Below are 14,769 nucleotides of genomic sequence, written 5' to 3' on the forward strand. Positions count from 1 at the left end.
TACCACCCACCTACACATACACACAAGTGAGTTCCTATGTTGGGTATTGTGATATGTATATATGTATGTGCTTGGTGTACTTGGGATACCTGGAGAAAGGTTAAGGTAAGAAAGTAGGAGTGTAGGGGGTTACAGTTATCAGGACCAGGATTATAACCGGTAGGCTACAGGGGCCTGGGCTGAAGAACTGAGGCTCGGGGGTAACTGTAGGTTAATTGATCTTAATTGATTAAAAGACAATGCCCAAAGCCTGCAGAACAGGGAAGTATGTCGGCACAGGGTGTGGGACTGGAGCCAGAGCTATGGGGGAGCTGAAAAGGTACATGGGGAGGGAGAAAAATGGGACTAAGGGAAAGTGTGGATGTTAAAGAGGGGCCCTGGGTATGGGGAGCCAGAGGATGGCTCCAGGGCAGCCAGAGAAGTTGCAGAGAGCAGCAGTAGGTGGTGGAAGCTGGAGACAACTGCAAAACAGCTAATAGGAGCTGGAAAGCTGCAGTGGGGGGGGAGGGGAATTACAGAAGGTGCAGCGGGGGAGCCTGAAAACATAGAGACACAGCAGAAAGTCACAGGAAAAGCATCAGGGACAACAGGAAGCAAGAAGAGGCTGAGAGGTGGAAGAAAAGGGGAGATGGAATTGGGAGGAGATGGGGAAACTAGCAGAGAGGGTAGGGACTGGATCTGAGAGAGAAAGAGAGAATGAGGCTGGAATTTAAGATAAGGAAGGGACTGGGATTCAGTAAAACATGACCCAACTCGGGGTTGCAAATGACAGTGGTTTTATTGAACAGGGGAGATGGTGACACAATGCCAAATTGGTTCCCTTGCACCCACACACACACCCCCACAATGGCAGCAGGGGTTAGAGACGCTTGGTACAGGGGCTGAAGTCCACTAAAGTCCAGGAGGAGAGAGACAAAGATAGAGAGAAAGAGTCCAAATTGTAGGAGGAGGTATGCAGGTAATATCTACCTATCCCAGGCTGGAAGTTGATCCTTGATGGCCAGTTGGGGTCTCCTTCAGCTCGGTGTTGTCCAGAGGGGATCACTGGCAGGGCCTCTGGAGTGGATAGATGATGTGAAGCTTGTCTGGTTCAGATGGAAATGGTGTTCCTACTGGGTCTGTCTTCACTGCCGCTCTTCATAGGGGCAGACCGTGTGTGACCCTAGTGACAGGAGGCATGCCCAGGCAAGGGTCAGCCCCTGGCATACTGAACATGTGTGCCCCATGCAGGGATGTGCAGTTTTGGGTGTCTGTAGTGGTCAGGTACAATGATAGAGTTGCTGGTTATGCAGGGTCTTTTGTTTTTCAAATGCTGGTCTTGCCTCTGTTCCTGGGTGAGGTCCGTAGTTCCTGGATGAATCAATGCGAGGTGATGGCCCAGTTGTTACAGGCCATTCAGTAGAAGCCTGCTACCATTATTTCTCATTCATCTGGGAAACAAGTTACATCGGAGGGGTACAATGAATCATATTGTTGCAACATGGAATGCCCAGGCAGAGGACACAAGCTGGAGGATTGACATATAAAATGGAAACTTGACATGACTATGCGAAACAAGCAGGAGGAACTTACCCTCCTGCTAGCTGACACCCACCCAGACATAGTGGGCTCACTGAAACATGGTGGGACCCAATGCACGACCGGGCAGTGAATATCAAGGGCTATAGGCTTTACAGGAGGGACAGGACAGGGAGGAAAGGTGGGGACGTGGCGCTCTACATTAAGGAGGGCTACACATCCTCATCAGGTAGCACTGAGTCATAGGAGGGGCACACGGAAGTGCTCTGGGTTAGAATACAAGGCAGTTGAGGGGAAAGAGACTTAACAGTGGGGGTCTACTACAGACCACCCAACCAAGGGGAAGAGCTAGACCAGGAATTCTTAAGTCAGCTCATGGAGGTAGTTAGGTGAAAGGATGTGGTCATCATGGGTGACCTGAACTTTTCAGACATCTGCTGGAAAGAGCAGTCCACTAGGTCTGACTGCTCATGTAGGTTCCTAGCCCAAACGCAGGACCTCCATCTAACCCAGGAGGTGCACAGCCCCACCAAGGGAGACGTCTTGTTGGACCTGGTGCTGGCCACAGGTGATGACCTGATGAGGGGACCACCTGGGCGACAGTGATCATCACCTGCTGGAATTCACCATCCAGCAAAAGGTGGCAAAGGTCTGCAGCAAGGCAGCAGCCCTAGATTTCAGGAGGGTGGACTTCAATGAGCTAAGGAGAATAGTTGGGGAAGCACTGAGGTCCCAGAGGGGAGGGGAGCCAGGTGTCCAAGAGGAGTGGTTGCTCCTTAAGGAGACGATCCTCCAAGCCCAAAGGGAGATAATCCCAACACGGATCAAAGGGAGCAGGAGGGCACAAAAGCCCCCATGGCTCACCAAAAGCATCCAGGAATGTCTTCTAGCTAAAAGGGAGGTGTATACTCAATAGAAGGGAGGGGCCATCACCAGGGAGGATTATACTGCAGTTGCTCAGGGATGCAGGGGGGCAGTCAGGAAGGCCAAGTCAGAGATGAAACTGGGACTAGCTTCCTGGATAAAGGACAACAAGAAGTCCTTTTTTAAATACATAGGGGGCAAAAAGAAGGTACTGGATAACGTGGGGCCCCTGCAAGACACACTAGGAAATTTGGTCGTCCCACCAGATGACAAAGCTAACCTAACTAATGACTTCTTTGCCTCCATTTTCCTGTGCAGTCAGGATTTTCCAGATCAGCCCCCCCAAACGGGCCCCCCTCGGACCCCAGGGGAGGCGTACCTAGACTATGGGTGAGGGAGGATCTAGTCAGAAAACTTCTGGAGGGACTGGATGTATTTAAATCAGGTGGTCTGGATGATCTCTACCCCAGAGTGCTGAGGAAATTAGCTGAGGTCATTGCGGGACCCCTGGCATAGCTGTACGAGCACTCATGGTGCTCTGGTCTGGTGCCAGAGGACTGGAAGAGGGCCAATGTGGTTCCCATCTTCAAAAAGGGGAGGAATGAGGACCCGGGGAACTATAGGCCAGTTAGTCTTACCTCAATCCTGGGTAAGCTTTTTGAAAGAACTATTCTGGCACATGTCCATGAGGGGCCAGCAGGGGAGATTATGCTTAGGGGCAATCAACACAGGTTCATTAGAGGCAGATCCTGTCAGACCAACCCGGTGGTCTTGTACAACCAGGTCACCAAATCCTTAGATGCAGTGGTAGCAGTGGATGTAGTCTTTCTGGACTTTTGGAAGGCCTTCGACAGTGTCTCTCACCCCATTCTCATTAAAGAAACTGGGGGATTGTGGTGTCAACATCTACACAGTCAAATGGGTCGCCAACTGGCTGGAGGGCCGCACCCAGACAGTGGTATTGGATGGGTCATTTTCAACCTGGAGGGAAGTGGGCAGTGGGGTTCTGCAGGGCTCAGTCCTTGGGCCTGCACTGTTCAACATCTTCATCAGTGATTTGGACAAGGGGGTAAAAAGCACCCTGTTCAAATTTGCTGATGACACTAAGATGTGCGGGGATGTGGGCACATTAGAAGGAAGGAATAAGCTACAATCAGACCTAGACAGGTTACAGGGGTGGGCAGATGAGAAAAGGATGGGATTCAACACTGACAAGTGCAAGGTGCTGCACCTGGGGAGGAAGAAGCTACAGAGTAGCAGAGGCAGAAAAGGATCTTGGCGTCAACATTGATGCCAAGATGAACATGGGCCAGCAAATGTGGGGATGCAGTCAGGAAGGCCAACTGCACCTTGTCGTGCATCCACAGATGCATCATGAGCAGGTCCAGGGAGGTGATACTCCCCCTCTGTGCGACACTGGTCAGGCCTCAGTTGGAGTGCTGCATCCAGTTCTGGGTACCACACTTCAAGAGGGATGTGGACAACATGGAGAGGGTCCAGAGGAGGGCCACTCGCATGATCGGGGGCAGCAGGGCAGGCCCTACGAGGACAGGCTACAGGACCTGAACCTGTTCAGCCTCCTAAGAGAAGGGTGAAGGGGGATCTACTGGCTTGTTACAAACTAGTCAGAGGTGACCAGCAGGCATTGGGGGAGGCACTGTTTCCCCAAGCACTACCAGGAGTGACTAGAAATAATGGTCACAAGCTGGCAGAGGGTAGATTCAGACTAGACATCAGGAGGTGCTACTTCACTGTCAGGGCAGCTAGGATCTGGAACCAGCTTCCAAAAGAAGTGGTGCTGGCTCCTACCCTGGGGGTCTTTAAGACAAGGCTTGACAATCACCTTGCTGGGGTCGTTTTACTCCAGTACTCTTTCCTGCTATGGCAGGGGGTTGGACTTGAAGATCTGCTCAGGTCCCTTCTGACTCTACTAACTATGAAACTATGAAACTTTGGTTCACTTACAAACACAGGCCTAAACCATACAATATCCATATGAAACAACAAAAATCACTATAAAAATTACAACAATACAATAAAGAACAGTAAAAATTAATACAAACCTAATAATTATAAAACTATGGATATCCAAAACCAAACCTTGCCACCAAAATAAAAATGCTTAAAGCTTATCCTAATTTTGAGCTCTCTTATACTTATCTGTAGGGAAAAGAGAGGCAGAGAAATGTCAGAAATGATTGGGGAAGGGGAGGGAATGCATTTTAAGATAAATAATAAAAAAAGGAAAAACTGGAGGTTTTGCTACACCAGCATCGTTATTCTTCCAGGGCACAGGCTCTGCAGGGATGGGGGGCGATTCCAGCATGCCTCCTAACTTGGTACCTGAGAAGGGTGCCCTTCTAGCCCACTTTTAGTTTTACTACTGCTACGAGCAATTAATTCACTTGTAGGACAGGTGTTAGATTGAGGAAGAGGTAAGCCACAGGTAGATATAGCATGGTTTATCTAAGATTATCTGCATCAGTATCTCAACTCTAGACTTGGTTATAAAAAGAAGTTCATTTCATGCCCATTGACTCCTTAGTCTGCTAATAAAAGACATGGTAAGAAAGATTCTTGACAGTAGTGGCTATTAGGGCTGTGTGAAATTTTGCCAAGTGTTTTGTTTCAAAGCTGTTTTGATATGTTTTGAGCTCTAAACAGTGAAATCAAAAAGAAACCAAAAGCATTGAAACAGCTTCAAAATAAAATGAGGACACTCAAAACGTTTTGAAACATTTTGAGTTTTGAAGCAGCCCAGTGGTGGGAGGCAAGGGAGAGCCAGGGTTGCACTCCGAGTAGCTCCACAGCCCCATGTAGTTCAGCCTGGCTGGGAGCACAGCCCTGGCTCTCCCTGCCTCCTGCCACTGGGCTGCGCTCAGTGGGGCCGGTGGAGCCGAACAGAGGGCAGCACCGGCTCTGCCCACCTCCTGTTACTGGGTTGCACTCCGATCAGCTCTGCCAGCCCACAAAGCGCAGCCCCAGCTCTGCCCACCTCTCACCACCCCACTGCACTCCATGGCACTGGTGGAGCCAATTGGAGTGCAGCACCACCTCTTCCCACCTCCTGCCATGGCGCTGCACTCTGATTGGCTCTATCAGCCCCACAGAATGCAGTGCTGGCTCTGCCCACCTCCTGCAGCTGGGCTGATCTCCATGGAGCCCAGCGCTGGGTGTGGGCTGCACCCAGCAACAGTCCCAGACAGATCCAGGGGCCCACACCCCCAGGAGGAGTCCGGCACTGCCCCGCAGCCCTCCTGGGGGTTTTGCTTTTGGTTTCAAGACTTTGAGGTGCAATTTCCAAGAAACACCTGCACCTATGTCTTTGAAGCTTGGCAGGCTTCATGTCCTCAGAAGGGGCTACCATCCCTGCAACTTGCATCTGACTCAGGCAACAAATGACAATGTTTTAGGCATTTTCATGATCCCCATTATACTCCATGGGAAAAATGCCGAAATGAGTCAAAACAGCGAAACAGTTTTGATGAAACAAAACAGGATGGTGCTTTGCAATGAAATGAAACGAAACACTGTCCCTTCAAAATGGTGAAAGGGACATCAAAATGAAATGATGGTGTTTTGCACAGCCCTAGTGGCTATTATGATGAACATATTAGTATTTCATAGATTTCATAGATTTCATAGACATTAGGGCTGGAAGGGACCTTGGGAGATCATCGAGTCCAGCCCCCTGCCCAAAGGGCAGGAAGTCCACTGGGGTCATAGGATCCCAGCAAGATAAGCATCCAATTTACTCTTGAAGGTGTTCAATGTAGGTGTTTGAACCACCTCCAATGGCAGACTGTTCCAGACCTTGGGGGCTCGGACAGTAAAGAAATTCTTCCTTATGTCCAGCCTGAAACGGTCTTGCAGGAGTTTGTGACCGTTCAACCTCGTCATCCCTTGGGGCGCTCTGGTGAACAGATGTTCCCCCAGATCCTGGTGGTCACCCCTGATAAACTTATAGGGGTGAGAAGTGGGCAGTGATGTCCTGCAGGGGTTGGTGCTTGGTCCAGTACTTTTCAAAATCTTTATTAATGATTTGGAAGTAGGGGTGAAGAGCTCATTGGCAAAGTTCACAGATGACACCAAATTATGGGGAAGTGTGGTAATGCTTGAAGACAGGCTACAGATACCGGTGGACCTAGACAGGCTAGCAAGTTGGGCAGATCAGAATCTGATAAAGTTCAGTGTTGAGAAATGTAAAGTGCTCCACCTTAGGATGAGCAACCCCAAAACACCTACAGGTTTGGCAGCACCAAACTGGCTAGCACCGTGAATGAAATTGGCGTGATAATAGACCACAGTACGAATATGAGCCAGCAGTGTGATGCTGTAGCCAGTAGGGCAAATAATACTCTGGAATGCATCAATCAATGCATCTCCAACAAAGCCAGAGAGGTGATTTTTCCACACTACTCAGCACTGGTGAGACAGCAGCTGAAGTACTGTGTCCAGTTCTGGGCACTACACTTTAACAAGGACATAGACAAGCTTGAGAGAGTCCGAAGAAGGGCCACCCATATGATCAGAGTCTTAAAGGGCAAACCATATGAGGAAAGGCTGAGGGATCTGGGACTCTTCAGCCTAAGGAAAAGAAGGCTGAGAGGGGACCTGGTAGCAGCTTACCACTGTACTAGAGGAGTACAGCAAGGACTCAGTGAGCATCTGTTCACCAGGGCACCTAAGGGGAAAACCAGGAGTAATGGTCACAAACTCCTGGAAGACCAATACAGGCTCAACATTAGGAAAAACTTCTTCACAGTCAGGGTGTCCAGAGTGTGGAATAAGCTCCCTCCAGAAATGGTGCAATCATCTACCCTGGAAATCTTCAAGAGGAGACTAGACAATCACCTTGCTGGGTCACTTGACCCCCAGTTATCTTTCCTGCTTGGTGCAGAGGGCTGGACCTGATGATCTCTCATGGTCCTATCCAGCCTTACTATCAATGAATCTATTAAATTCTAAGGCAGGGAATTCTAAGATAGCAGTCTTAAAATATTTGAAGGGCTGCCATAAATATGAGGAAGAACACTTTTTCTCTTTAGCTAAAGAAAGTAGGACATGGACCAGTGGCTTGAAGTTGCAGTGTGGATGGGTCAGGGGTTGGTGCAAGTTTATTGTTCCCCCTGACCCTATTTGTCTCGTAGGTGACCCCACCTCTTATTTTCTTTCCTTCCATGACTTGCTGTTAAATGTTATTGATACAGACAGAGGTAATTCACCTTTTGATATATAACAATCAATGGAGTTGTTTATTCCCCTTCAACAGTTCAGCAGTTAGTCCTGGCACCATCCCTGCTAAGGGGAATGGTTAGGTTTGTAGCCCAAGTTTACTCTGGGCCTGAGACTGTAAAATGGGTTGGCCCCAAACTCAGTGTCATCTTGTTTGAAGAAAAGCACTCTTTTGTCCACTGGCACTATAAAAGTACAAACTGCTCTCTACAGCTCTCCAGAGCAGAGCAATGCCAGGTGGGTACTCCTCCTTTCCCTACAGTCCTACCACAACCTCCATGTACAATTGTTATAAATTCAACAATGCAAAGTAAATAACAGAAAATCCAGGAGCCACATGCTTGTCTCACCCTCTCTTCAGGTCTGTTGCATCTGGGGCTCTGATATCCTGCTTGCCCACTTCTGATACATTAGTCTGCCTTTATTCCCACACAGGTTCCCCAGGCTGCCAGTCAGCACACTTGTCTTCCAGCTGCTGGCCATGCAACATTACAGGTGAGTCTTGCCTTGGCTGTGCAGCTTCCCAGGGCTCTCCTGGGGCTTGCCACTGCTAGTGTATTTTCCTCATGCATCTAAGTCATAGACAGCTCATCCCAGGCCATGCTAATCATTCCTTGCTAGCTGTCTGTCTTCACACCACAGGAAGCAAGCAGGGACAGGGAGAGCAGGGGTTTTCTTCCCCTTATTACTCTTCACCCTGCCACATGTAGCAAAGTAAGATTAAAAAGGACTTTTTTCCCCCACTATTAGAACAGTGAGGTAGAGGAATAGACTGCCTAGGGAAGTCATGGAATCTCCATCATTGGAGGTATTCAAGGAGAAGTTGGATAAGCACTGGGGTCAGGGATGACCTATGAATAACTATGCCTATGCTCTACTGTGTGTATTTCTCATGCTGGGCTGTACTGATTGCTGCATAGGGCCAGGAAGGAATTTTTTCCTCTCCTGTTACTACACAACATGCCTTTTTTTTTTTTTTTTTGCCTTGCACAGAGGCACTTGTCTTAGGATTTTGATTGGGGTGTGCCAATGCTTCTGCTGAGATGAAAACCCAGAGCTTCCTGACTAGAGGGTCTTGCCCCTCTGCTTAGGGTCAGACCAACCACCATGTTTAGGGTCAGAAAATAATTTTACCCATGGTCAGAGTGTTACAGACTATGTGAGGTTTTGCCTCCCTCTGTTACAAGAAGCATGACCCTCTTCCTTTGAACCCAAGCATATTTTAACAACTCTTGCAGCACCAGGATATTAGTTACCTGGCAGGATATTAGTAGTGGCAGGGTTACCTGTAGGGTTTGAGTGATAGGTTAGACGAGGGTTTATTTTGGAAGAGTTTGGATGGGAAAGAACCTGTTACCCATGTTACTGAATGGATGTCTAGTGAAGAGGCAGGCGCTGCTTGTTTGGAGGCGGGAAAGGATGGGGATAGAAGATGAGAAGAAAAAATGACAGGAGAGGATATTATTTGCTGAAGTCAGACAAGGGGGGTAGCTCTCTGCTGGGTATCAATAAATGGCAGATAAGCCAGTGTACAAGTCACAATATTTAGCTTAGAGAATCTTGTTATTAATACATCCATATCCTCACAGCTGTTCTCCCACATCAGCTATATTCTATAATTATAACATGCTGGGGTAGGGCAACCAGTAGAAGCAGCTTATTGCAGTTCTTTTATTTGAATCTCAGAAAAACAAGAGTTCTATTAATAAATGTTGTATTAGCCAAGGTGGTATATCTTTCTCCAGCCACAGTTTAAATTTTGTTCTTGTAACTTGCTCACAAAAAAGAGCTGCTTCTTTTCAAAACTAGCTCATTATTTGTTTGGTTTGCTTGAGGTACAAAGTCTCTCAGAGACACAAACTCTGCAATGCATCCATGCTTAGAGGAAATGAGAAAATGCAAAATGGGCCTAGTCTAGTCTGATGTGACATAATGATCCACTTGGGGGAGCAAGTGGGTCATTAAATCCTCAACAGATAATAAAGTATCAGGCACCATAATAATTAAGCGAAGCAGTGTGTCTGTGGAATTGAACATTAGACCCGATTCCTGCAACCCATGGCCTCTCATGAATGTAGCTCGATAAGTATCAAATCCCAAGTTTAGCCAAAGAAAAATGTTCTGCTGGACCTCAACCTTGGATGCCAGTCAAGAGGTGCCCAGCTTAACAATAGGGTGCCTGTAAATCCTAAGAAACCTTGTTGCTGTGCAGCTGGGGCTCAGAACCTAGAAGTCCTGGAACAGGATTTCTAGGGTCTGTTATTTTGGGCAGTGTCTGATGGGACTACCCAGAAGCCATAGCTTCTGGAACTCCCACCACCAACCCCTGCAAAGCCAAATTGACATTCTTATCATTTTCACTTTTTGCAGTGAAACTGATGAGAATGATTTTCACCACAGACTATAGCCTCTTGGAAGTCCATTTTGTTTCAGAACATGGGCTTTGGTGTTTCCAAGATGATAGTCAGGTGGGATTTCCAGTTCAAGGGAATTTTTATTTTAAATTGGTTTTCTTCTAATGCAGCCCCCCAAAAAAATGTTCACTGAAAGTTTTGTTCTAAAAAAACAGTTTCAGCTCTCTCTACTTCAGGCAAGTCACTTCCCTGCTTCACTCCTTGTTTCTTTCATTTCATGAAATGGATATAATGATACTGATTCTCCTTTGTATGAGTGAGACCTTTTTGATCTACTGAGAGGTGTTAGATAAGAGCTAAACATTTAAAATAACTTAGAACTCTGCCAAGATGATTCAAAAGGGATTGAAAAGTACCTGGAAAAGTTAACTGATTGCCCACCATGAAAAAGTCTAGATTTGTGTTTAATTATCATTAGCTAGATAGCTACAAGAGTACTCCAACACTACCATATCTACATACCAATATAAAAGGAAGACGTTTTAAACTAGGATATCCCAATGCTGCCTGCTACTAGAACTTTTTTTTTAAAACTATTATTATTGGGCCCAAATTCCTAACCTTGAGCTCTGGATATATGCCAGTTATGTGCACTGGGTGTATAGGTCAACAACAACACATGAATATAACAGTTAACCTGACAGAAACCTTATAGAAGCAACTTTCACAAATGAAATTCTTTTTTTGCTGCTTATAGACACTCTTACACTAAGTGGGAGGGCCATTTAGAGCCCGTTATAAGACTGGCCATATTGTTCTGCCATGGTTTAAAACTGCTTGGATGAACAAGACTGTCCCCTTCCTCTCCTGCTTTCTCTGTATGCATGATATTAAAAGTTGCCTGCTTTGTAGATTTGGAGGTAGTGATCAATTAGATACAACAATCAGAACAGAAGGTGTTAAAAAAGACCCTTATGAAAGGATTGCATAGCTTCCCTAAATTGTAGACACCCTCTCAAGTCTGCGTTTTAATAAACTGTGACTATTTCAGCCTGTGTTCATCTCTAGTTTTTTGCTTTTATGACAGTTAAAGAAGAAATAAAGTGATATAATAAAGGACCTTTTATTGCGGTGGCGGTCCAGAACCCCCTCTCCCCCGCCCAATCCTCCCCACCAAAACAAAAAACAACAAAGCACAAAAAACAACAACCCTGGAAATGTTTAATGGACTAAATAAAATATTCGAAGGGACAATGAAATGTGAGAGTCTGCATAGGACCAAATAGTATAGGACCAAATAGTACATTTATCCCTTTTCTTGCAAAAAGTGGCAAAAAAAAGGGAAGGAGTATTTATCTTCATTCTTCAGGACAAAAGCCAACTTTTGATTAATAGTGTTAGAAAGCTACTGTCTTTGTGGGGAATTTACTTTACTTTATTTTACTTTAACTTCTTCCTGTAGTTCCTATGGCTTCATGTAGGACACATAGCATTGGCAACTACTGATGACAGGATGCTGAATTCAGAGGATCAGTGGTCTGATTCAGAATGGCAATGTTTGTGTTTCTGTGTTGCTGTTTTAGAGGCACATTCTGCCATCAGGAATGGACATCCAGTTCTCGATAACTTCACTGGAATATCAGCATGCACATACACATTCTCTTGTTTGAAACTTTTTAAAAAATCTGCATGTCAGGGTTATGTTTTATGTGAGTGTACAGCCATTAGTCAGTCATCAAGCTAGTGCTATTTAGAGATTTGTGGATAATTAGGCTTAGAAAGAAATCTAAACTATTAATTGGATAGCAAAATGCTTTGTTTTCCCAAAGACCTCGGAACCTACTCAGCCTGACTGTATTACTATAAAAAGCTTGCAATATTTGCCTTCAGAGAAGAATAAAATTGCTGCTTTTTTTTTTTTTTTTGCAAATACACACAAAATAAAATAGCAACAGTCCTGATCCAGTATCACACCTGCTTCAAAGCACATATAAAAACATCCAGATTGGCAGATGCATTCTCTTGCCTCTTTGATCCAACTCAAAAGAGGTTTATAAATAAGAGTTATTCAGGCTACAGCAACAATGCAACATCATTCAATGGTGTCTTTGGCATATATTATTGGGACCCAGGCTATGGGCTATATCTATTTTAAAGATGAAAAATAGCTTTTCTTTCCTGTACCAGGAAACCCTTGCCCTGTTACTAGACAGTGGAGAAAGAGATGGAGGGACAGAGGGGAGTTGCAGACTCAGGTACAGAAGGCTGGTATCCTCAAAAATTAAACAGTGGGCAGCTTAATGATTCATCAGTTAAGCAATTGGCAGGTGTTTCACAGGTGCCAGAAAGTGGACTGGAAAGAGATACTTGGCTATTTAAACCCCTTCTGGAATCCTGCGGGGGGTGGGGGGAGTGTGTTAAAGCACAAATGGAATCAGCACTGTGGGGGGAAAAAAAGCATGTGAAGCAGCAGCAAGGAGCTCCTGACACTGCAGAAAATCATTTTGTTGTTAAGTGGACACATGTGTCCTTTGGTTTGGATTTAAAAGTGAATCTGCTCTCTTGGAATGGGACTATCAGGGAAGAAAGGAGGTCCCAGAAGAGCCTGAGCAGGTCAGAGGTGTGGCCAGGGGGCTAGTGCCCATAATTACGAGACCGGAGTCAGTAGACTTCGAGTTAGTAGCTCCTTCCAGAGAATTGGAATCCAGGTGGATGAAGTAGAAACCCCAGCAAGACTATGCTCACATGGGAAGGGCTAGCCACTGATTGGGGCTGTGGGGAGGAGAGAGTAAACAGAGCAGGACACCCGCTCCATGTACAGGGTAGAAGAAACAAAGAGCAAAAACCCAGTGCATGATACATCCAGTGAGAGTAAATCCGGATTCTGCTACTTGCTTCCTGAACCTAAATGGTAAGACCGAGGTGTGGCAGGGAAGAAAGGGAGGCGAATGACAGGCAGCCATGGCTCACAGGTGACTGGGGAGACCAGACTGATTGCCTTTATTTTCAATGAAGCCATTACATGCCCTTTATAGGGAATGTATTGGGTATGACTGGTCAGTTGAATATGGATGTCTTTAACACAACATGGGCCTCAAAAACATCTTTAAGTGAGATTTTCAAAATATTCTTGAGGATTTAGAGAGCCTACTTCCCTATATGTTAATGGAAATTACTCCTCTAAATCTCCTGAATTGCTTTGAAACATCTCAAATTTTATTTTAGAAATTTATCCATTAAAAATGGACCAAGTTAAATTCATAACTGTGTGAAAGGTAATACTGTAGTAGTAATACTTCGTCAGTTTATTGGATTTGGAAAAGAAAGCATGGTTTCTTCTTCAATGTACCTTTAAGCAAGTCATTCATGGCAAACAAATATTCACTGTACTAATCAGCAAAGACAAGGGAAGAAATAAAATTGTGCCAACTAAAACGGAATTTTAAATATGTCACACAAATTACCTGATTTCTGGCAGTGATTTTGTAATCACTTTATGAAAAATAAGGATAATGCTTTAAAAATCATATAACTCTCATACTTAACTATTTTTTATACTCACTAAGGAACGCAAAATTAGTTATGCTAATAAGCCTATAAAATGCTGTCAAGCAGCTGAAAACTCACGTAAATGTCTCCATAAAGGAAGCCTACAATCTATTAAGAGCCATATAAAACTCTTGCCAGAAAAATCAAGAGACAGAAACAACAGGGATATATTTTTAAATTGCTATTTCCCAAAGAGGAAAACATCACCACCAAACAGCTGAATAGGTCTCATGGTTTCTGCATGGAATTCCAATCAAACAGCATCATACAGGAATTTTTGCATCCTCAATTATTTCTCTTTTCCCAGAGTTTAAGAAAAGATAAAATACTTAAACAAAAATGTTTACGCTATAATCTTGAGATGATTTTTCCATTGACTTCAGCAAGTCCATTTGTGTAAATATTCATGGAAAAAAAATTGCAGAGCCCTAAGCATCAGCTATGAAGATTACCCTGGGATCTTAATTCCAAGTACCCCCACAATGGATCTTCTCCAAATATTTCCTTCCTACCTCTTTCACCCTTCTCTTCCCACCGACCCAGCCTTTCACCAACTTGCAGTATAAAACAAAACCAATAACATTTGCCAGTATTCAATCAAAATGTTTGACTTGGAATCGCACACATACACGCACACATGCACAGGAAATTAAATACCAAAGGCACTCCCATTCCCAAAGTCAATGCTGAAGATGATGACCCATTTCTTCCCCCTTCAGTTGAACTACTACAAAATAGCTTGCTTCATAAAACTTGCCAGTGTACTATAATTGTGTTGTAGTTCAGATTCTCATGGCGCATAAAAACATACACCACACTCAGTCTACATTCATGTGGCTTACTTTAAGGCACATGCTTGTAGATTGGGAACAGCGTGTGCAGATGTGCTCCAGTGTCAGAAGCTGTACCAGGTACCTGGTGTCATTAACTTTGGGCAGGGGGAAGGGCATGTAGGATTGTGGGGAGACCATAAGAAAGTAGGGCTGGAAGGGACCTCAGAAGGTCCCCCTACTCAAGGCAGGACCATTCCTCATTAGATCATCCCAGCCAGGTGTCTGTCCAACCTGCTCCTGAAAGGTTCCTGGGCTGGAGATTCCACAATGTCTCTTAGTAGGCTATTTCAGTATTTGACCATTCTCAAAGTCAGAAAGTTCCTCCTAATCTCCAAATCAAATTATTTCATATCCAGATATTTCTTTTCAGTTAAAACTAAAATTTTCTTCAGATGGTTTTCTGTAAAAAGAATTCA

The 14,769-nt window shown here is 45.1% G+C and overlaps 1 protein-coding gene across 1 annotated transcript in view; it reads right to left on the reverse strand.

Annotated features, from left to right (window-relative positions):
- Window positions 1-812: 812 nt before the first annotated feature.
- LOC149868551 (uncharacterized) overlaps window positions 813-14,769 on the reverse strand; it is a 40,840-nt gene continuing 26,883 nt past the window's right edge. Inside the window, exon 3 of the mRNA XM_090037240.1 lies at window positions 813-1,430. Within this exon, the coding sequence (XP_089893366.1) occupies window positions 1,416-1,430 (15 nt within the window). The 3' untranslated portion in view covers window positions 813-1,415. The remainder of the gene's footprint in view (window positions 1,431-14,769) is intronic.

This window comes from Crocodylus siamensis, chromosome 3 (genome assembly GCF_052110815.1).
Source record: "Crocodylus siamensis isolate JL-2025a chromosome 3, ASM5211081v1, whole genome shotgun sequence".
Lineage (NCBI taxonomy): Eukaryota > Metazoa > Chordata > Crocodylia > Crocodylidae > Crocodylus > Crocodylus siamensis.